Source organism: Nicotiana tabacum, chromosome 15 (genome assembly GCF_000715075.1).
Source record: "Nicotiana tabacum cultivar K326 chromosome 15, ASM71507v2, whole genome shotgun sequence".
Lineage (NCBI taxonomy): Eukaryota > Viridiplantae > Streptophyta > Magnoliopsida > Solanales > Solanaceae > Nicotiana > Nicotiana tabacum.
Window position 1 is genome coordinate 3,795,264 of NC_134094.1, and position 25,070 is coordinate 3,820,333.

At 36.9% G+C, this 25,070-nt stretch overlaps 1 protein-coding gene across 1 annotated transcript; it reads left to right on the forward strand.

Moving 5' to 3' along the window:
* The first annotated feature begins 18,069 nt into the window (after positions 1–18,069).
* On the forward strand, positions 18,070–24,337 carry LOC107823864 (lysophospholipid acyltransferase 1). Its single transcript, XM_075230463.1, has 9 exons — positions 18,070–18,483; positions 18,681–18,693; positions 20,198–20,253; positions 20,716–20,936; positions 21,024–21,429; positions 21,972–22,057; positions 23,619–23,682; positions 23,766–23,878; positions 23,968–24,337. Exons 1-9 carry the CDS (start codon positions 18,192–18,194, stop codon positions 24,106–24,108), a joined length of 1,392 nt encoding a protein of 463 aa, XP_075086564.1. The 5' UTR covers positions 18,070–18,191; the 3' UTR covers positions 24,109–24,337.
* Positions 24,338–25,070: the final 733 nt, after the last annotated feature.

A 25,070-nucleotide genomic window follows, 5' to 3' on the forward strand; every position in this document is an offset into this window, starting at 1 on the left:
GCGAGAGGACCTTCGCGAATGCGAAGATGGACATGTCAAAACCCAGACTCTGCAGAAAAAACCAGATTTCCAAAGTCCAAAACATCCCGTGGCCTATCCGAAACTCACCCGAGCCCTAGGGGCTCCAAACCAAACATGCACATAAGTATAAAAACATCATACGAACTCGCTCGCGCGATCAAATCGCCAAAATAACACCTGAAACTCTAAATTTAGCACCAAATCAAATAAAATTCTCAAGAATGCTTTAAAGTTACTAATTTCCCAACTTGACGTCCGAATCACGTCAAATCAACTCCGTTTCTCACCAAATTTCACAGACAAGTCTTAAATATCATAATGAACCTGTACCGGGCTCCGGAACCAGAATACGGACCCGGCACTAACAATGCCAAACACCAATCAATTCTTAAAAACAATTAATTTTCAAACTTTTAATTTTCATCAAAAATTCATAACTTGAGCTAGGGACCTCCGAATACGATTCCGGTCATATGCCCAGGTCCCATAATTTGATGCGGACCCACCGGGACCGTCAAAATATGGATCCGAGCATGTTTTCCAATAATGTTGACCGAAGTCAACTAAAATAAACTTTTAAGGCATAAATTCTTATTTTCATTAGTTTTCAACATAAAAGCTTTTCTAAAACCTGCCCGGATTGTGCACGCAAATTGAGGAGGGTAAAAATAAGATTTTTAAGGCTTAAGAACGCAGATTCGAGTTCTAAAACATAAGATGACCTTTTGGGTCATCACATTCTCCACCTCTAAAACAACCGTTCGTCCTCGAACGGACATAGAAAAGTACCTGGGCTGTGAAAAGGTGGGGATATCTACTCCGTATATTGGACTCGAATTTCCAAGTAGCTGCCTCAATAGGCTGACCTCTCCATTGCACTCGGACTAAAGTGTAACTCTTTGATCTCAACTGGCGAACTTGCCGGGCTAGAATTGCCACTGGTTCCTCCTCGTAAGTAAAATCTTTGTCCAACTGGACAGAGATGAAATCTAACATATGGGACGGATCGTCGTGATACTTTTGAAGCATGGACACATGGAATACCTGATGAATAGCTGCTAAACTAGGTGGCAACGCAAGCCTGTAAGCCACCTCTCCCACTCTCTCCAGACTCTCAAAAGGTCCGATATACCTAGGGCTCAACTTGCCCTTCTTTCCGAACCTCATTACACCCTTCATGGGTGATACCCGAAGTAATACTCTCTCTCCGACCATGAATGCAACATCATGAACTCTACGGTCGGCATAACTCTTCGGCCTGGACTGAGCTGTGCGAAGTCGATCCTGAATAATCTTGACCTTATCCAAGGCATCCTGTACTAAGTTTGTGCCCAACAACCGACCCTTTCCTGGCTCGAACCACCCAACTGGCGACCGACACCGCCTACCATATAATTCCTCATAGGGAGTCATATGAATGCTCGACTGATAGCTGTTATTGTAGGCGAACTCTACAAGGGGCAAGAACTGATCCTAAGAACCTCCAAATTCTATGGCACAAGCGCGGAGCATATCCTCCAAGATCTGAATAGTACGCTTGGACTGCTCGTCCATCTGAGGATGGAATGTTGTGCTCAACTCAACCCGCATACCCCACTCACGTTGTACTGCCCTCCAGAAGTGCGAGGTGAACTGCGTACCTCGGTAAGATATAAAAGACACGGGCACGCCGTGAAGACGGACGTTCTCCCGGATGTAAACCTCTGCCAACCGCTCCGAGGAATAGGTAATTGCCACAGGAATGGAGTGCTGACTTGGTCAACCTGTCCACAATGACCCAAACTGCGTCAAATTTTCTCTGAGTCCATGGGAGCCCAACAACAAAATCCATAGTGATACGCTCCCACTTTCATTCAGGAATTTCTATTTTCTGAAGCAAACCACCAGGTCTCTGATGCTCGTACTTAACTTGCTGACAATTCAGGCACCGAGCTACATATGTAACTATATCCTTCTTCATTCTCCTCGACCAATAATGTTACCGCAAATCTTGATATATTTTGGCGGCACCTGGATGAATAGAATACATGGAACTGTGGGCCTCTTCCAGAATTAATTCACGAGGCTCATCCACATTAGGCACACATATATGACCCTGCATTCGTAGAACTCCATCCTCCCCCACAACAACCTATTTGGCATCACCGTGCCGCACCGTGTCCTTAAGGACAAGTAAATGAGGATCATCATACTGTCGCTCTCTGATGCGCTCATATAAAGAAGACCGAGCGACTGTGCAAGCTAGAACCCGACTGGGTTCTGAAACATCTAACCTCATAAACTGATTAGCCAAAGTTTGAACCTCTGTAGCTAATGTCCTCTCACCAACCAGATTATACGCAAGGCTGACCATACTCACAACCTTTCTACTCAAAGCATCGGCCACCACATTGGCCTTTCCGGGGTGATACAAAAATGAAGATATCATAGTCTTTCATCAACTCCAACTTGCCCAATAGGGGCCTGCCCACCGATTATAGCTCGATGGTGGTGCAAATACTATAATATTGTGTGTGTATATATATATATATATATAGACCCTATATATATATATATATATATATATATATATATATATATATATATATAGACCCTCTGCTCTCTTGACTGAATAAAGACAAAACTAAACTGAATATGAAGTCTCGATAAGGAATAATATTGTAACTTATGAGACTAGAATAATGTGAATAAATTCATGAATACGAACTTCTCTTTATGTCTCATTATTAACACATGTAGCTACGAGATCATGCCAAAATGAAGGAAGGGATTAGCCTTAACATAGTTATGGCTAAACAGGAGGTTAAAGACGAGACATCAGATTGTGCAAGATAAACATAGTAAAACCCAATATAGTGAATTCAACCTGTCATTATAATACTTGAGAAATATTCAGATACGAGTTGGGTAGTTAAAGGTATCGTATGAATGTTATGGAAAAAAATGATAGTCTCACTGGGAAGACTGTCAAAACTTTAGTTCAGGAACAACTCTACAAGCACAAGGTCATGGAAATAAATAATTACGGATAATTATAGGCAAGGAAGAACATCAAAAATTCCATCAAGGATACGATGTGATAAGCTTGTAACTTTACAAGAGCCACAAGGTCTCCCTAAATACTACAATGAAAGTCTAGCTGAGGAAATAAGAAAGAAGGTTTCAACCTAAACATAGTAACTTGAAGAAGAAATGGTCATGTAAAAACAGTCTCACTACAAATTGTATACACTCCATAAGAAAGTGGCACCTACTGTGGCTAATGAATAGGAAGTAAAATCAAAAGTAATATTCGAAATCATATGAATTGAGCGAAAAACTCCAGCATGCGTGGGAACTAAGATAAGCTAAGTATGCACGCAACAAGGGGACAGAAAGACCAGAAAAAATAATTGCCTACGATTAAAGAAAGTTGAGAAGGAACGAAAAGAATTATTCGATTAATTATCCAGAGTTAGTTACGTTATGAAAGCACTCAAGATTTCGGGGTAAGGTCTGCGTACACACTACTCTCCCCAGACCCCACTAGTGGGATTATACTTGGTTGTTGTTGTTGTTGTTGTTGTATCCATAAAGCATGTATGTTGAGATCTTCTCCGCCTCAAATTGAGATCTTTTGTTTGAACAGATACTGTAGGCTACGATGATCAATGAATACCTCACATGGCACACCGTAAAGATAGTTCCTCCAAATCTTTAGCGTGTGAACAATGGCTGCCAGCTCTAGATCATGAACAGAGTAATTCTTCTCGTGAACCTTCAGCTGCCGCAAAGAATATGCAATAACCTTGACACCCTGCGTCAATACCGTACCCAAACCAATATGAGATGCGTCACAATATACTGTATAGATCCTGAACCTATGGGTAACACTAATACCGGTGTCTTAGTCAAAGCTGTCTTGAGCCTCTGGAAGCTCGCCCCACACTTGTCTGACCACCTGAACGGGACACCTTTCTGGGTCAGTCTGGTTAATGGACTTGCTATAGATGAAAACCCTTTCACGAACCGACAATAATAACCTGCTAAACCCAGGAAACTCCGAATCTCTGTAACTGAAGTAGGTCTATGCCAATTCTGAATAGCCTCAATCTTCTTAGGATCCACCTTTATGCCTTCTGCCGATACAACATGCCCCAAAAAGGCAATTGAGTCTAACCAAAACTCACATTTTGAAAAACATTTGGCATATAACTGATTATTCTTCAAAGTCTGAAGCACACTCCAAAGATGCTGCCCATGTTCCTCTCGACTGCTGGAGTAAATCAAGATATCATCAATGAATATAACCACAAAAGGACCCAAATAGGGCTTGAACTCCCGATTCATCAAATCCATAAGTGTTATTGGGGCGTTGGTAAGCCCAATGATATTACTAGGAATTCGTAATACCCATACCGAGTCCTAAAAGCTGTCTTAGGGATATCAGATGCCCTAATCTTCAACTGATAGTAATCGGACCTCATAATTATTTACCCGAATTAACGAGTCACATTTAACACCACCTGGGCAGGCACCTATCTCGTAGGTTAAAACTCAATAATTACAACACGAATTTGGCAAGTATGCACAGAGAATTTCATACAAGAATTTCAATTAGACCTAACAGGCATGACTCCCTATTATTGCTATAGTACGACTTTAATTTCACAAGGGAGAACTTAAACACAAGAATTTTGCTCACAAGGATCTCGTCCTTATATAACTTTTATCGCAGCTCGTAGCCCGGTTTAAACATATCGATTTATATTAAAAATGCGAGGATCTCGCCCTCAGTTCTATTTCACAAGTAATATGCATATCGTGCTAATAGAAAATTTCCATTTTCTCCTTTTACATAATTTCGGTCACACAAAATCACAACACGCAATGAACCCCACACCGGTGGGGCATATAATTTATAATTTGTAATTAATTATCCGTCAATTACATTAAAACTTATCGAAATGAGTAACAGAAAGCCACATTTGGCCTCACAGCTCTTATTAGTGACCAACATGGAATAATAGGCGTAGTTATCTTCATAGAATCTCCCAACATGAGTAAACACATAAGTAGATTATAGAATTACGAAGCTTCCTCATATGTGGAGCACAATAGGAGGACTCGTCTTGATACTCAGAACCGAATCAATTTAATGAAATTATTCCTTTATTTTAAATCCAGGTCGTACCCATAACGATACCATCTGATGTAATAACCTCCGCCATACCATAGAACAAATATAACAATGGCTGGGTCTCCACCTCTAGGACGCCCTCTACCCGCCTGTCCTCCACCTCTAACGGTCTGACCTCCACCTCTAGGTACCTAACCCCTGCCATAAGTACCCCTGCCTCCATACGAGGTACCACCGAAACCACCGAACTGACGAGGCCTCTTATCAGACCTCTACCCTCTCTCTTGTGCAAGAACCATCTCGATCCTCCTCACGACATTAGCAGCAGCCTGAAAAGAAACCTCACTTTCGATCTCCATGGCCATCTGAAGCCTGATAGGGTGAGTGAGTTCCTCTATAAACCTCCTCAGTCTCTCTCCCTAAGTAGGTAGTAAAAGGAGAGCATGACGGGCCAAATCCATAAAACGGGACTCATACTGAGTAACCGTCATATTGCCCTCTTCATAGGCTTGCCACAAACACCTGTGGAGAATTATCTCTCCCAATGCCAATTTCTTCTTTTGTTATGCTGACTCAACACTGTTGAGCTGACCCATTTCTTAACATAATCTTCGAATCTTCTTTGGGGTAACCCTTACCCCTATTTATACACAACGATCACAAAAGTGGAGCTCCATACAGGAAAATCTTGGCACGAACCACATAGTCCTGAATCTTGTCAACCACTGTACTTCCTCCGAAGCACTCTAAAATCCGCAACTATGACGTCCACACTGAGTAGACATTCTATAGATTTAAAGTTGTTTCCATAACTCTTTTGGTATTGAAGTATAGGATTATTAAGTAGGCGGACATACCGCAATCCCAACCTTATCCTGTACAAAATCTCAGGACTTAAACGTGTGTAAAATGTTTTTTTTTGGGAATCTTTCAGTACCACATATATACATTTCAGGCCAAAACTGATATAACACATGACCCTGCAATCCATCCATTGATAGTGCACTCCCCCTACTAGGCACGAAGTCATAGTCCACCATGCCCGATGATCCATAATATTAACCTTCACAGCTCGTATAAATCAACCAGATGCCAAGGTCTGTTGCACCCCTCCATATGATTCACTGGGTGGTCTCTCAATGCGCCCGCATTTTCAGTGGGAACCACCCATTGAGACAATGTTTGAGCATCTATGGCTTTCTCGTAGTCCATCTACGGCATCACAAACCGTTGACGCACAACTGATACCGAGTGCGCAATGTCATACACGAGTGGATACAAAGGAATACGAGATATATGTTTCAAGCTAAATCAATGCCGCACTATAAGGAATGAAAGAAGTGATATTGTTCCTAAACTTCATAGCCTCTGGAAGATAAGCACAGACGTCTCCGTACCGATTCTCCAGACTCTACTAAGCTTGCTCGTGAATCGTGAGACCTAGGCAACCTAGTGCTCTGATACCAACTGTCACGACCCGAAATTTCCCACCGACGGGACCGTGATGGCGCCTAACATTTCACTTGCTAGGCAAGCCAACGTTAGAAAATCGTTAAACCAATTCCTTATTTCCATTCAGTAAATAACAATAATTAATTAAGATGAAATATAATAAGTGCGGAATATCATAAAACTGTATCAATTACTACCACCCGGATCTGGAGTCACAATTCACGAGCATTCTAGAATTTACTACAAGTAATAGTTTGAAAGAAATACAACTGTCTGAATAAAAGAAAACAGTAGGACATAAAAGATAGACGGGGACTTCAAGGTCTGTGAACGGCGACATATCTACATGGAGTCTCCGGACAACGGAGTAATAGCAAATCTCGATCAACCTGAGCCGGTATCAAAATCTGCACAGAAAGTGCAGAGTGCAGTATCAGTACAACCGACCCCATGTACTGGTAAGTCTCGAGCCTAACCTCGGCGAAGTAGTGATAAGGCTAGGACAAGACACACACATATAACCTGAACAATATAATCCTGCTAGTGGCAACAACAGTAAATAAAGAAATAACATAGAAATAATGGGAAGGGAACATACAGTGGGGGAATACAACATAAAGAGTGAGAATAATAAAAAGATAGAATTAAACCGAAAATCCTTAAACGAATTGAGCAATTAAAATAGCAAGGAAAACTGCACGGCATCACACTTCGTGTTTTTACTCTCAACCTCACCAAATAAATAAATAGAACGACACGACATCACCCTTCGTGCATTAAACCTCTCATAATATACACGGCATCACCCTTCGTGCTTTACACTCTTCCTCACAATATAAATAATGCATACACAGCATCACCCTTCGTGCTTTACACTCTTCCTCACAATATAAATAATGCATGCACGGCATCACCCTTCGTGCTTTACACTCCTCCTCACCAATCACATAATCAATAACAACGGATAGATAAGAGTATCACAAAGTAACCTGTATTTTACCCATAATCAATAACACAATGTAATCTCAACCTTGAATCAATATTCGAAAGTTACCAAATCTCAGTGAAACCAGATATGAGTCACCCAACATTTCAAATAACCCGCTAAGCATGGATAGTAGAATTTAAGGCTACAAAATAGACAAAAATAGAATTTCACTCGTATGCTATGACTCGATAACGATGCATAGATGCTCGTCACCTCACCTATATATCGTATTTAACAACCAAATACGTAGCAAATGAACACATAATACCTATTCCCTCAAGCCAAAGTTAGACACGACACTTACCTTGCTTTGAAGGCCACTTGATTCTCAATCACAACTTTTTTTTTGGAATTCACCTCCAAATCACTCGTATCTATTCAAAATTGACTCAATAATATCAAACATTGCTAAAGGAATCAAGTTTAATGGATAATTACAGATTTTCCAAATTTTCCTCCAAAAAGTCAAAAAATTGACCCCATGCCCGCTTGGTCAAAACCTGAGGTTCGGACCAAAATTTATTTACCCATTCACCCCCGAGCCCGAATATGTAATTAGTTTTGGAATCCGACCTCAAATTGGGGTCTAAATCCTCAAATTTTCGAAATTCCTAGTTTCTACCCTAACCCCTAATTCTACCATGAAAACTCTAGATTTTAGGTTGATAATTCATAAAATGTAATGGGTAATTAAAAGAAAATAGTTTAGAATCACTTACCAACAATTTGGGAAAGAAATGGCTCTTGAAAAATCACCTCTCACCGTTTGATTTTTGAGAAAAATGAATTTTTGGCCAAATCGTGTTTTTGGATTCTTTTAAGTGCTGGGCGACAGTGTTCATTGCGTTCGCGAGAGCACTGTCGCGTTCGCGAAGGGTACTGGCTGCCAAGCCTTTGCGTTCGTGAGACCCAGCTTGCGTTCGCGATGGTTACTCCCCCTTGGCCTTCGCGTTCGCAAGGCATTGCTCGCGTTCGCGATGAAGTAACGGCTGACTCCCCCTCCCCAATGCCTAACACTACGCGTTCGCGAAGAGTAACGCCCCCATCGCTTTGTGTTCGCGACCAAGCCTTCGCGTTAGCGAAGAAGAAATCCCTGCCTCATCAGTTTACTCTTCGCGTTCGCGAGAGGACCTTCGCGAACGCGAAGAAGGACATGCCAGAACCCAGACTCTGCAGAAAAAACCAGATTTCCAAAGTCCAAAATATCCCGTGGCCTATCCGAAACTCCCCCGAGCCCTCGGGGCTCCAAAACAAACATGCACACAAGTCTAAAAATATCATACGAACTTGCTCGCGCGATCAAATCGCCAAAATAACACCTTGAACTCTAAATTTAGCACCAAATCAAATGAAATTCTCAAGAACACTTTTAAGTTACTATTTTCTCAACTGGACGTCCGAATCACGTCAAATCAACTCTGTTTCTCACCAAATTTTACATACAAGTCTTAAATATCATAATGAACCTATACCAGGCTCCGGAACCAGAATACGGACCCGGTACTAACAATGCAAAACATCAATCAATTCTTAAAAACTAATTAATTTTCAGACTTTAATTTTCATCAAAAATTCATAACTTGAGCTAGGAGCCTCCGAATTCGATTTCAGGCATACGTCCAGGTTCCATAATTCAATGCGGACCCACAGGGACCGTCAAAATACGGATCCGGACCCGTTTGCCAATAATATTGACCGAAATCAACTAAAATTAACTTTTAAGGCATAAATTCTTATTTTCATTAGTTTTCAACATAAAAGCGTTCCGGAAACCTGTCCGGGCTACGCACACAAATCGAGGAGGGTAAAAATAAGATTTTTAAGGCTTAAGAGCGCAAATTCGAGTTCTAAAACATAAGATGATCTTTTGGGTCATCACATAAATATAAAATATTCTGACAATAACTTATTACTAGTTAACACTGAATATATGAGATAATATCTAATGGATAGGGCATTGAACTTATTATTATTAACATATGGATAATGGACTAAATATAAAGTATAAGAATTTTAAATTTTTGGATATCCAAAAATTTGAAGTACCAAATCCAATATCCAATCCGAAATCTAAAAATTTTAAAATTAAATCCAAAATCCATTTTATTATCCGAAAATCCAAAAAATTCGGATTTCGGTTTGGATTTCAAGTTTGCCCAAACTATGCCTGCCCCTAACTACAATAACTGGTTGAAATGAAAGTAGACAGAATATAATAAATATAGGTAAAGGAGAATTCGGGTGATGCGGGTCGGAGCATGAAAAACAACTCACTACTAAGTCTCCAGCTGATACGACTATGCGTCTAAGTGACCACCCTATGCATCTGTCTCAGTACGTGCACAATTAATGCAGAAGTGTAGTATAAGTACATAAATAAATTAGCCTCGGTGGTTTAACGAACTAATCTTCTCAAAACAAATCACGATAGAGTTATTGATGAGATATTGTTTTCCCTAATCATGACAGTTTTGGATATGATAAAGGTCAGGTACATAAACATAAATCTAAGTCGTTGAAATAAATTTTTTATTAAAAAATTACTCTAGCTGCTTTTTCCTCTTAGGCATTCTCTCATGCACCAAACTATAATCAAGCTAGAGATTTGAGAGGAATGTGAGATTTATAGGTGAGCAATAAACTCTTCGAATAAACTTTTATATTATGGAGTCGATAATGTTGCTTGTTGGGCTTTTGTATGTAAACTAATTGTGGGTGGAAGTATAAGATCCTTTCACGTTATTTGTTAGAGAAAATATTTAATTTGATTCACGGTTGGAAAAAAAGAGAAGGAGCTAAGGGTTAAAACAATATAGGTACATTGGAGTAGCAAGGAAATGAGGGAAAAAATGTGTGAATGAGATAAGAAAAGATTAGAGTTTGATATATAGGAAATTGAAAGAGCAGTTGAATGAGATCTATTAATCATTCAACTGATTAAAGCTCTTTCTCAAGCATTGAAGAAGATGCATATTTGGATCTAACAAATTAGATGGTTAGGAAGAATCCTGAACTGGTTTTGATGGGTTCTTGTGTTTTATTCAAATAAATTAAAATATTAATCCTTACAAATTAGAATAAACTATATCATCTTTGAGTTATAGGAAAAATACTAAATGAAAAAATCAAGTAAGGTGTCGTCATAGCAAAATAATGTATAAAGAAAGAAAAATAGAGATAGAGTAAGACTAAGTATATTTTGAATTAACTTAATAAAATAAAATAAAAATAAGACTCGAAAATATTATTGATAATTTCAAATAATAAATGAATTCGGAGCAATCGAATAAAAGTCTAAAAGAGATAAATTCTTTGGTACTTACATGATAATATGATATTTAATTTATGATTTTGTTAAAATGTATGATTTGAAGTACTCGAACAATTCAGATCGATCATACTTTCATATAATTAATATCCTTTAATAATATACGAGCATCGCGGCTACTAATACTACTATATTAGTGAAAGTTGCCCAAGTGCCTATTAGTGGGAGGTCTATAACCAAATATTTGGATATTTATATCTGAAAAATATAATTTTATGTGAATTTTTTATTAAAGATTGGAGTGTGACTCAAATATATATAGTTCATAAAAAGATGATTCGTATCCGTGCACAAACAATATTGGAGTGTGAATCATGATATATATTGATATATTTACTATAAATGCTAGATCTGACAGAAAATATCAATTGATTTTGTATCTATCGTTAAATTTATCAATCGTTTCAACGCTAGTTGGTAATTTACCAACTATTTCATCTCTATATTGGTAAAATTTTCAACTATTTTAATATTAGTTGGTAATTTGCCAACTAAACTAGGCTTCATTGGTAGTAATTACTAATAAATTCCACATCGTAAGTAATATTAACAACTAACTTTAATTTGTTAATAAATTACAAACCAAAATATTGATCTGTTAGTAAAGATTTCCAACCGATTTAGTATCAGTTGGCAAGTTTACTAACATATACCATTCGGTTGGTAATTTACTAATGCATTTTAAATTGGTTGGTAAAATTAGCAACAATATCCTTCTGTTGGTAAATAGTTGGTTGGTAATTTGTTACTAATCTGTTAATAAACTATACTTCACCTTTTCCACCATATTTAACAACGGATATGTACTCTGTTGGTTATTACCAATGAAAAATATTTGTTGGTAATATTTGAGTTGGTAATCCGTTAGTAGGCAGTTGCTAGATTAGCCGCCAATTTTTTCCGCCATATTTACCAACTAAATTATTTAGTTAGTAAAATTTTGGTTGGCAATTCCTTAGGAATCCGTTATTAAATTTGGAAAAATAAATCAGTTACGATTTTGTTAGTAGTCTATTGCTAATACACTAACAAATTTGGGTGCGTATACTCTGCTCAAAAGCTTAATATTATTGTAGTTTCTTGCTCATTAATATTGTTCTTACTGTCTCCGGAAGCTTTGCTCCCGGAACCAAGATTCCTGTTGTTTTATCTCGATTTCAAGGCTAAATCTTATATTTTTGTTTAATTCATTTATCATTTTAGGGTCAAATCGATTCACTTGTCTATAAACCATGTATAAATTCAACTGTACGTTTTACGGATAAACAACTATCTTTCCCAAACTCCATGTGTGGGATTTCACTAGATATCTTGTTGTTGTTGGTAATCTAGTTTCACCGGTGGACTCAAGTACTTGATACTGTGAATTCTTTTGTAGTTTCTTCTTAGAGTTTCACTTAGCCAATGCGGTTGAACCTAGCCTAATGGCACCTTATTTACTGATTCTGATGACTTTTGGGGGATAAAGTATACTATATGCTTTACTTAAGGTAAAAAAATGTTCAATCGATGTAACCAGGAAGTCTGCTAACCTTAATGTACTGGTTATTTCATAAATCCCCCACATCTTATAAAACTTACTCTTTCATTTCTAATGTTTCAAACTTGAAATATTAATCCCACCGTCTTCCCCCATAATCGAGGTAGAGTATGTTCTTTTGCTGCTACGATTAAGGCAAGAATGGATCCCTCTTTAGACTTGGAATTAGAATTGGACTTTATTTTTATTAAATCATGTATTAAAAAGGAACCCCTTTTGGACATGTATTTCTATCAGGGTAATGTTTCGAAGAAACTTTTGTTGCTTATCCTTGAAAGCTAAAGAGAAAGAGAGAGACCAAAGGTCTGCCATTTTTTGAAAATTTTCTTTATTTTGGTGCTGTGTTCTGAACTTGCTGGTGATCAATGCATTATTTTTAGTTTTACTGCTACCGTATTATTTATTTTGGTGCTGTGTTCAGGGGCGGAGGTAGTGTGATAGTTGTGGGTTCGGTCGAACCCAGTAGGTTTTGCTTAAACTCTATATTTGTATTGAAAAAATCATTAAATATATAAAAATATTTAATTGCGAATCTAATAACTAAAACGAGCTAGGGTTCGGTGGCAAGATCAGAATCCATAACCTTAAAATCCAGGCTTCACCTCTGAATTGGTGTTGTTAGCGAGTGAAATCGTGAATATAAACGAAGCAATGTGTGTATGTATGGCACACTTTTTTAGTGTGTAACAATTGTTTGCTAGCATCTATTAAAACTGGCTACATTTTGATGCATGCTATTATATTAGGTTAGAGAGGGAAGTGCTACAAATACAACTGGACTTTCCGATGTGAATCCGAACTTAATTGGGTCTAGTACAGATACCGGACACGAATGTGAAATACCCCAAAAAAAGGAAAAAAGAAAAGGGAAGTGATACACACACAATTAAAGGTTCAATAACTGCAAAATCTCATCAATTGTAGCAACTTTTTTCTAAAGCAGGACTTTGACAGTAAATATATTATCAACGAGTGTGTCAAAACCTTAAACGAACAAATAACAATAACAACATACCCAATAATATCCCACATCGTGGGGTATGGGGAGGGTAATGTGTACGCAGACCTTATCCCTACCTTGTGAGAATAGAGAGGCTGTTTCCAATAAACCCTCGGCTTAGGAAAGCATTAGCACCACATTAATGAAAATATAGAGAAGAAGGGACAATACCAAGAAGCCATATAAAAGCAGAATAAAAACAACCAGATAGTAAGGTGATCAACATTGAAAGAAACAACGGTTAGTCATAAAAATCTACTACCAACAGAAAGCGAGACTGTGTGCCAATACTACTGTTATGAACACTCTAGACTACCTACTATACTACCCTAATCCTCGACCTCCATACCTTCCTATCAAGGATTATGTCCTCGGTCAGCTGAAGTTGCGCCATGTCTTGCCTAATCACCTCTCCTCACCTCTTCTTTGGCCTACCTCTACCTCTCCGTAGGCCCTCCAATGTCAACCTCTAACACCTCCTCACCGGGGCATCTGTGCTTCTCCTCCTCACATGACCAAACCACCTAAGTCGCGCTTCCCGCATCTTGTCCTCAATAGGGGCTACACTCACCTTGTCGCGAATAACCTTATTTCTGATCCTATCTAACCTGGTGTGCCCACACATCCATCTCAACATCCTTATCTCTGCTACCTTCATCTTCTACATATGAGCAATCTTGACTGACCAACACTCATCCTCATACAACATCGTTGGTTTGACTACCACTCTGTAGAACTTACCCTTAAGTTTCGGTGGCACTTACTTGTCACACAAAACACCGGAAGCGAGTCTCCATTTCATCCATCCTGCCTTAATATGATGTGTGACATCTTCATCAATCTCCTCATCCCCTGAATAATAGACCCAAAGTACTTAAAACTCCCTCTCCTAGGGATGACCTGCGAGTCCAGCCTCACCTCTCCTTCCCATTCTTGAGTCTCGCCACTGAACTTACACTCCAAGTATTCTGTCTTGATCCTGCTCAATTTGAAACCTTTAGATTCCAGGGTCTGCCTCCATACCTCTAATTGCGCATTCACACCATCTCACGTCTCGTCAATCAATACAATATCATCTGCAAATAGCATGCACCACAGCACCTCCCCTTGGATGTGGCGCGTCAGTACATCTATCACCAGAGCAAACAAAAAAGGGCTGAGTGTCGACCCTTGATGCAACCCCATCATCATCAAAAAATGATCCGAGTCCCCACCCACCGTCCTCACTCGGGTCTTTACTCCATCATACATATCCTTAATCAACCTAATGTAGGCAACAGGTACACCTCTAGCCTCCAAATATCTCCACAAAACCTCCATCGGAACTTTATCGTACGCATTTTCCAATTCGATGAATACCATATGCAAGACCATATCTCTTTTAATAAAAAAGATTATAATTATATCTTATGCCACGTGTATCTATTTAATACAAATAGTTTAGGCTCCATATCTATTTTAAGTACTTTGAATACCTTTGCCAAGGACATTCAATGGTAGTATCTCAATGTTGGGTTTAGTAACGGTAAAATTAGTTATGATGAGATTATTTCTTGTCGACTGCTTGGTTTGGTGTATTAAAAATAACACGCATTGCATAATTTTTTTTAAAATTATTTATTTACAAAAATACCTTTCACATTCTTTGGAAATGATTTAGAAAAGATTTTGAAAGGGCAATTTTGTATTTATACGTGCTTATTCATGTACTAAAAAAATATGGTATTACTGATGTCATAGTTTGCTATGCATAAGAATAGTACTGAATATGGTGTATAACTAATACATAGGTTGAAAAATATTACCAAACAAGAAATTAATAATACCAAAGCTAATACATATATTATTTTCCCTAATACATCCTACCAAATGAACCTAAGTTAACTCTAAGTTCTGTCTTTCATATCTTGCATTTCATGGCCACCAAGTACTGGCCTTGGTCCCTCTACTACTTGAGATTGTGAACTTTTTTCTCCTTTTAGATTGAATGGTAGATCTTATCATCCTAATACTTAAAATGTTACAATTCGAATCTTCGGTATGAAAAGAAAAGTTTATAAAAGACCAATAAGTGATGAAGATAAAAAAGATGACAACAATTCCAAGATATATGATAAAGGATAAATGCCCTGCCAACCATTTATTTTCACTACAGTCGGTGTTTTCTAGGTACTAAAATGTCCATATCGCAACATAAATTAACTGTCTGTAGAATGTAGAATAAAAATAAAAGAAGAAATAGTTTTCTTACCACTAAATAAAGTGTTATGCTAGGTTTGGAACTTAGGAGGATATGAGTACGTTGGCTCAACGCTTCGTGTTAGTGATGGATTTCGTGATGTGCGTCCAACTCGTACATTTGGTGCAATGCTTCATGTTAGTGAATAGAGTTCGTGACGTGTGTCTAATTCACATATTCCGTGTTGCGATTTTACTATCAATCTAAAATCCTGAGTTTCTATGATAATTAAAACTTGTAAAATTATAAATCGAATGGGCCATTGTCATCCTTACATTTGGAGCAAGATAATCTCACTAGTACGATGATTATCAAATACTATTTGATGAGGATACGATGTTGTTTACCTGTTTTATGGTTTTTGCATTCCTCTTTCTATTAATGTATGCTAATAATGTATAAAACTTAGACTCTAATTAATATTTGATTTTTCTTCTGAAATGGCTACATTATTTAGGTAGCTTACAAGGACAATCATTACATTAAGCTTCCTTTTTAAGAAAAAATCATCAATTATATATCAAACTTGTTAATTTAACTTCTCACTCTACGTTATTATGCTGTATACTCACTTGGGCACCAAATTTCGGAATCATAATTGCAAAATCTTGTTTAGGTAGATCGTAGTTGCAAATGTTCACTTGACGAGTAGCTTTGGAGCAATGGTCAAATTGTTTATGTGTGACTTAAAGGTCACAGGTTCGAGCTGTTGATCAGTTATTGATACGCGTATCAGGGTATGTTACCTACATCACACTCCCTTGGGGTGCGACCCTTCCCTCGACCATACGTTTACTTTATGCATTATTTCTTGGGTTTAGGTAGGTCATAATTAACATTCCTCACATTTCTAATCTTGTCAATAATATTTGGTGTAAATCATTAAAAAGAAGGCACTGCAAAGAATGTGAGAAAACGAGAAGTTTATGTGTCTAAATACATATATAAAAGAGATTTTATTACCAAATATGTTTATTGGTGTGCAAAAAGAAAACCCGAGGGATTACTTAAAAGCACTGTCTGAAATGGTTGACCAAACACAAATTATTGCTCAAAAATATTTTTGAAATTGATTAGCCAAACACAAATCGATTTTCTCCAAAAATATTCTTTTCAAAAACACTTCTCAAAATAAGCTGATTTCTTGACTAAACAGACTATTATTCACTACTTAGATGTAAAATTCAAATTCAAATTCTTTCTTTCTTTGCCCATCTTAAGAAAAGGTTAAACAAAACGACATAGGAGTATTAATCAGAAGAAGAAACTTAGAAAAGCACATAGGTGTGCCATTCGACCAATACAAAAATCCAAAATCCTATCCAATGTTAAAACAACTTCAACTTGAAACCACACGAATATTCTTGCCATGTTTCTCTATATAACTCTCAGTCCACAAAATCCATTTCACAAATCTCCTTTTTGTCCTATTCTTCACTTCAATCTCTCCCAATTTTTTTTGGTCTCTTGTTCTTCTGCTTTACTTTGTATTTTATTACTTTATTTAATATACAATAACAATAATAAATACAATAGGCCTAGTTCTAAGTTAGTTGACGTCTGTTATATTAATTTTCATTATCCATTTCACATCATTTAAACATATTTTATCATGATATTTAATAAATTAACTTTTCTATATTTTCTGTTGACACATATTTGTTTCAGCAAGATTAAAGAAATTCCTTGGTGCAAAGGTTTAGAGATTAATTACACTTCAAATTTTAATAAAGACAAAATTTATTAGAAGATATATTTTTATTTATTTAAATTTTGGTAGATAGAATTATTTGATATTTATATATATATATCCATGGAAAATAACAAATACATGATGGAATAGTCAAAGTAAAAAAGTAATATTATAAAATAAGATTAAAAAATATTAAATAAATGTAAGCTTACCAATAATATTATGTCTTAATCTCAATTAGTTGCTATTGTCAGTACTATTCTTTTTCATCTGTTATATGATGATTCTTTAGTCCTTAATATTTCAAGATATTCAATATCACCTTACTAATAATGTTATTCTATTTTCATCTTTATTACTATTTAAAGTTTCCAACCTTGGTTTTCTTTTATCATACTATTACTTGAAAATACATATCACATTTTATTTTTCAAGAGTCAAATTATATAAACTTTGATTAATAATTTATCATGCATATTTTTAAAATACTGACATAAGAAAAAATACAAATCATAATTTTTTTAAATATAATTTTTGAATATTTAAATTTAAATTTATATTATAGAATTAATTTAATTCAATTAATTTTAAGGACTAGTCAAACTAATCTCGAAAAGCGAGTTGCTGCTAACTTTCCAACTAATACATCAAGTATAGTCGTAAACAATTCCCAATAAACCATACTCTTAAATTAAATATTTCAAATTTTCTTCCTCCTTAAATACCCTTATGTATAAGCAAAGAATCTTATGGGAATTTATACGTAAATTAAAATAAAAAGGACCCATTTTTATTTTTATTTTTGTCCAAAATGGAGCTGCCGGAGATGGAATCAATGGCGACGGCGATCGGAGTATCGGTACCGGTGCTTCGATTTCTACTCTGTTTTATCGCCACCATTCCGGTGAGCTTCCTCCACCGTTTTGTTCCTTCCGCCACCGGAAAACACCTATACGCCGCCGTGATGGGCGGTGTTTTGTCCTACTTGTCGTTTGGATTCTCTTCGAATCTTCATTTTTTGGTGCCTATGGTTTTGGGTTACGTTTCTATGGTTGTATCGAGGAGTTATTGTGGGATCATCACTTTCTTCATTCTCTCTCTCTCTCTCTCTCTCTCTCTCTCTCTCTCTCTCTCTCTCTCTCTCTCTCTCTCTCTCTCTCTCTCTCTCTCTCTCTCTCTCTCTCTCTCTCTCTCTCTCTCTCTCTCTCTCTCTCTCTCTCTCTCTCTCTCTCTCTCTCTCTCTCTCTCTCTCTCTCTCTCTCTCTCTCTCTCTCTCTCTCTCTCTCTCTCAATTTGGTTAATTTGATATTCTGGTTAATATCAAATCCTCCTTTTGTTTCTAATTCAAAAAGACTTCATTTTAGGAATTTATGTAGAGTTAACAAGAATGGAACAGTATAAAAACAAAAGATTTATATTGGAAATACTAACTAGTTGGAATTAAGGCTTACTTTTATTTGGTTGTCATTAGAAATGTAGAAAAGCTCTACTACTGAAGAGTAAGATTAAGATAAATTATTGGGTAGTAGAATGAAAATGTGATGATGGAGTAGGATGGATATTGAGGATTCATATAACCGACTTCATTAGTTTGGGATTGAGCATTGCTGTCATGCCTTTTGTTTTCCTTTCCTATATGGAGTTCACCCTGAAGAAGGGGAGCCTTGGTGGTAAAAGTTTCCACTGGCAAGACGGGTTCAAGCCACGAAAATAGCCTCTTACAGAAATACAACGTAAGACTGCATACATAAAACCCAATGTGGCCTGGCCCTTCCCCAGAACCCCACATAGCGGGAGCTTAGTGCACTGGGCTGCTCTATTTTTTATGAGCTCACCCCATGCAATTTGCTTAATTGGATGATGAGCTTTGAAAGTATAGGAGTAGAAGTCTATAAAGCTGCAAACTTTAGTTGCATGTGTCAAGTCTTACTAATTTCTCCATTCGATTTGCGTAATTGTGTGAAGAAATGGATGTTGGGCCTAACTCCAAAAGTTAGCTCACGAGGGCAGGATTGCATAATACCATATAACCCATTCCCTTAACCAATGTGGGACATAGCAAATTGGTTGGTGAACTTTGAAAGTATAGGAGTAGAAGTCTGTAAAGCTGTGATCTTCGTTGCATGTGTGTCAAATTTCAGTGATTTCGTTTCAATTAAGGTGTTAGGTTTTGCACCCATCTCCTTCTAATGGGTCAATCTTCTTAACATTGTGTTGTTATTGTGAGTTCATTTGCATCTGGGTGTGGAGCTTTCGTGAATGAGTTGGTTCATGTTAATTTCAGGTAATTTAGGTCTTTAAAATAATAGAGTTAAAAGGAAAGGAGAAATTTGCTTGTGGATTTCATTTACATTAGGAATATTTTGTATTGACATTTTAACATAGAGTTTTATGCAGTTAAATAGTATTCTTGTACTAGGTTAAAGTGGGATAATGTTCGCATCTTGTTAATGACACCGGTTATTCATTTTTCTATGTTTTGGCATCTTGTCATTTTAAAAGACAATGTATTCTGTGCTTCCTTATGTAACATGTATATTTGGTGATAATTTGTTCCAAATAGGAGGAAACAAAAGTAGTACTTTGTCATGCTACTGACACTGGTTTTTGGTGATGCTTTTATTCATTTCGCTATGTGTTCACATGTCGTCATTTTATAATACAGTGTATTCTGTGCTTCCTTATATAATGTGCAGGTATATTTGGTAATCATTTGTATCAAAATAATAAATAAAAGTAGTACTTTGTCATAGTTGGTGGTTTGGATAAGATAAAAGTAGTACTTTCTAATACTTAGCTACAACTATATTTGTGCAGCCATGTTTACTACATGAGTGGGGATGCGTGGAAGGAAGGAGGTATTGATGCAACAGGTAAATGCTTCTTTGATCTTTGTCCTATCTTGATCTCAATCATCTCATCTATTGAGTGTAATTAACGATTTTTCTTCTGGTAGGTCAGGATTTATGTCGGATTCCGTGCTTGAATGTAGTGATTAAGCAAACTCATCGGTGTTTCTAATTTAGTGACTAGATGATGAAACAAAAGACATTTTAGGGCTTGCATCAGATTGATTTAGTGCAGATTCAGTGAAAAAATTGTGATCATTATTATTATATTATTATTATTATTTTTTTTTTTTGATAAGGATCAAGGAGCACTCCTTATTATAATGATCTGAATCATCTTGAATTTCTAGATATGCTGGCAGTAGTGCTTTTATATGCCTTTATGGGTACTCTACAGACTTGTAAAAAATACTATTTACAGTTTCAGAGTTTAGTTATCGTATTACTAGATATAGCTAATCCAGAAATGATTTTGTTCTCTTTTAGGAGCTTTAATGGTGGTAACACTGAAAATAATTTCATGTGTGATCAATTACCAAGATGGATTGTTGAAGGAGGAGGATTTGCGTGAGGCTCAGAAGAAAAATCGTTTGCTCAAGTTGCCATCTGTACTTGAGTACTTTGGTTACTGTCTCTGTTGTGGAAGTCATTTTGCTGGTCCAGTGTATGAAATGAAGGATTACCTTGACTGGACGGAGAGAAAAGGCGTATGTTAATATCATAATTATATTGAGTTCTGCACTTTGAATTTCATTAGAACTAATGACTACATCCACGTCCTTCCTCCTTTTCAGATCTGGAAATCTACTGAGAAAGGACATCCATCACCTTTTGGGGCAACTTTGAGGGCTCTTCTTCAAGCTGCTTTTTGTATGGGGTTGTACCTCTACTTGGTGCCTCTTTACCCACTTACCAGGTTCTCTGACCCACTATACCAAGAATGGGGTTTCTTGAAACGGTTGAGTTACCAATATATGGCAGGATTTACTGCCCGGTGGAAATATTATTTTATCTGGTCAATCTCAGAAGCCTCTATCATTATTTCTGGCTTGGGGTTCAGTGGTTGGACAGACTCTTCTCCACCGGAACCACGTTGGGACCGTGCAAAAAATGTTGACGTATTGGGTGTTGAGCTGGCAAAAAGTTCAGTTCAGTTACCTCTTGTATGGAACATTCAAGTCAGCACCTGGCTGCGACACTGTAAGTAAATTTTCTTCTAATCATTTAACACACCGGCTTATAACTTCTAGCATAGCCATTGTCGCTGCAGTAAAGAATGCAAAATTTGGTCAACTAAAGGCATTGTATTTGTTGACAAGCTATTAATTGAATATGCGCAAACTTTACAGTTACATAGTAGAGAATTTTCTGTTTGTGTATGACAGCTAATCATAATGAAGGAACACTCAAAGAAAATCCATTATCAGCCTATTTCAAGTATTTCAATGCTACTCATTTATTGTGGCGTATAATGTTGTAGGCATATTTACTTAAGCTCTTAACAGAATAATAGGGTATAAGGAACAAATGTTCATAGCTACTTCAAGTTCACATAAAAGTCAATATTGAGGGTGTACTAGCTTTGTTACATCTGCTTGACCAATTATTCTTTGAAGCTTAACGGTGGTTATCTTTGCCCTATCATTTATCAGTGAACTTTGACTTTCTGATACAGACAGGAATTTAGTGTGCCTTTTCTGTATGACTTAATCTATTTTGCCTTTTATAATTTTGTTGTGCAGATGTATATGAGAGGCTCGTACAGAAGGGAAGGAAGCCTGGTTTCTTCCAGTTGCTGGCTACACAAACTGTCAGTGCTGTATGGCATGTAAGTGGATCTTTTAGCACCGTTATGCAAGTTCATTTAATAACTTTTGAAATGTTGATAACTTATAGGGACACATTTACATGATCTATATTTGACTAAACATGGTCTCATGCATTGGTGGTTGATTTTGTCGATATGTGGTGTGACAATATTGGAGAAATGAGCTTTACATAGTTTTTCTAGTTCAGCCGTTTTAACTTTTGTCGATATGTGGTGTGACAATATTGGAGAAATGAGCTTTACATAGTTTTTCTAGTTCAGCCGTTTTAACTTTTGTCTTCTGAACTGATGTTTGCTTGACATCTTGCCATGGTAAAGTTCAATCGTTGCTCCTTTGTTTGCGGTAATCCTAAGCTTGGCTGCCTGCTTCACTGGAAAGTGGCTTATGGGCAATGTTTAATGTGTTATTCATGTGCTCATCCAGTGTCTGATGGTTCATAGGAGAATTTAATCTAATGTGTATTATGAATTTTCAAATTTCTGGGGTAGCAACATAATATGAACTCAACAGTGCAGTGCGCAATTTTCCTATGAATGCTGGATCTTTAAGCTCTAGTACCAAAAACTATAAAGAAATAAGATTAACTTATGAAAATCTTCTGAGGAAAAACTTAGGACACATAAGGGTAGGCTAAGGAGGCTGATATGCAAAGGAAAAAACGATTCTTTAAGGCTGTTTTAGGGGCTGGACGGAATGTTCGGAAGTGTAGAAGCTGCGAGGAGGATAAGCAGAGAATAACAGGACTAAGATAGGACTGAAAAGAGGAGGAAAGGAGAGTAAAATAGGGGGAGTGAATCATTAGATACTTCTGAAAATTTCTTACTTCAAATCTGCTTCAAACACGCGAGGAAGGATATGTTTTTATGGGGAAAACTTGCTACTAAGGACACAGCAGAGAATCAAATCTCTTCACAACTTCCGGAAAATACCAGTAATGTTTAGCTGCCAAGTTTTGAATATTAGAAAATAGAAATCATAGCTTGATTATTGAGGCTATTTACTAGTTACTTGTCGACCACACTTTGGGTGATTGCTTTGTGTGTACTTGACTATTCTCTGCTGTCCAAGCTTCAACCAAATTACAGAAAATTGGAAAAAACCTAAAGGATACCTAGACACATAGTAGAACATTAGGAGATAGATTGATGCAAATATTCCTATCGATGTAGATGCAAACACACTTGAAAAGAAATGAGTTTGACTGCAATCCTTCTTACTGACAATATGAACTTCAAATACAGTTCTCCTTACTTTTTGGTATTCCTCAAACTTCATGGACATATCTGCACCATTTTTGAATTTCAAGTTGGGTGGCACACCCAATAGTACACTTTGAGGTCCTCTTTTTCTGTCATCATTTTCTTTTTGATATAAAAAGAGTATTCATTGATGTTACACCAAGATGGTGTTATTTTTGCACATTTCTGACTTGACTTTGCAATAAGATACTCTGCTTTCTTGAAGTCTGCCAACTGCCGTTGCACCTTTTCCTTATTCTCCATTAGTTGTAGCAATATGATAGTCTAACTAATGATATAAATTCATCCCGTGACATCACAGGGACTATATCCGGGGTACATTATATTCTTTGTTCAGTCGGCTTTGATGATTGCTGGTTCGAGAGGTATCTATCTGGCAATCCTAACTAAATCAGGCAAAAATAGCTTTGATTTGCTTTTCTTCTAATCATGTTTCATCTATCCACAGTCATTTACAGATGGCAGCAAGCTACAAAAGGTACTCTGTTTGAGAAGATACTAACATTGATGAACTTTGCATACACACTGTTGGTTCTTAACTACTCCGCTGTTGGCTTCATGGTTAGTAGTGTATTTCTCAGAACATACTTTGCTCGACGCTAATATCATTGATATAATCTGACAATGGTTTTCTTGCTCGCGTGTTACAGGTATTAAGTCTGCATGAAACGCTCACTTCTTATGGAAGTGTGTACTATATCGGAACCATTATACCGATGGTACTAATCCTGCTTGGTAAAGCGATTAAGCCAGCAAAACCTGCAAGATCTAAAGCTAAGAAAGAAGAGTGAGTCCGATTGTGCTTCTCGAGATGGTTGCTTAGATTTTTTTGGTGGAAACATCGAGCTTTGGTTCCGCTTCTTCTATTTCTTTTATGAGTCTGTAAAACATCTGTTTTGGTTGCTGGTAAAGCAATTTGTTGAGCAAAATAGGACTTTTAATTAACTGGCTACCAAAAATCATGTAGCCAACTGTGTAATTTCTGGAAGCATCTTGGCAAAAAGAAGTTTTGCTTTTGCATCTACCTTGCATTAATAGTTGAGTCATAGTTGTAGAGAAAGTTAGTTATGATATGTACAATCAAACCTCTCTATAACAGCCTCGTTTGTTTCGAATATTTTTGGATGTTATAGCGAAGTGCTGTTATAGAGAGCATATATTATAAAATAACATGAAAATTGGTTCCGGAAAAGCTTGGCTTTTATAGTGAAGTGTTGTTATATAAGGATGTTGTTATAGAGAGGTCTGACTATCGAACTCTATCTATGCTTGCTTGCGCGCATATATGTGGGGTTTTGGGGTTCAAACCCGAAGCGCTAGGTTTTGCCGAACTCGTGAACAACTGTAGTTTAATTCGCCACTGAGTATAAGATTCATAATTTCATACTAGTGCTCATATAGCATGGACGTGATTTTCTTAATTCCCCTTGGAATCATTTTGTTATGTCAAAAAACAGATATACCATTTATTTTCTAGATATTATACACTTTTGCTAGAAGTGCATATTTCCCAACTAGTCCGGACTCATTCCGGGGGAAGTTTCACTTTAGGAGTAAAGTGTTCGCTGCCAAAGTCGATTTCAATCTCAGGGCTCGAACTCGAGATCTTTTATTATGGACTTGAGGATGGTAACTTGTTTTTGTATAATATCTACTGGTGGAATAGTTTTATTATTTTAAGGAATCATGCCTCTAATTTAAGGAATAGTTTTATTATATTGTAGCCTCTCTATGCCAAGTAGAGTCTAGAAAT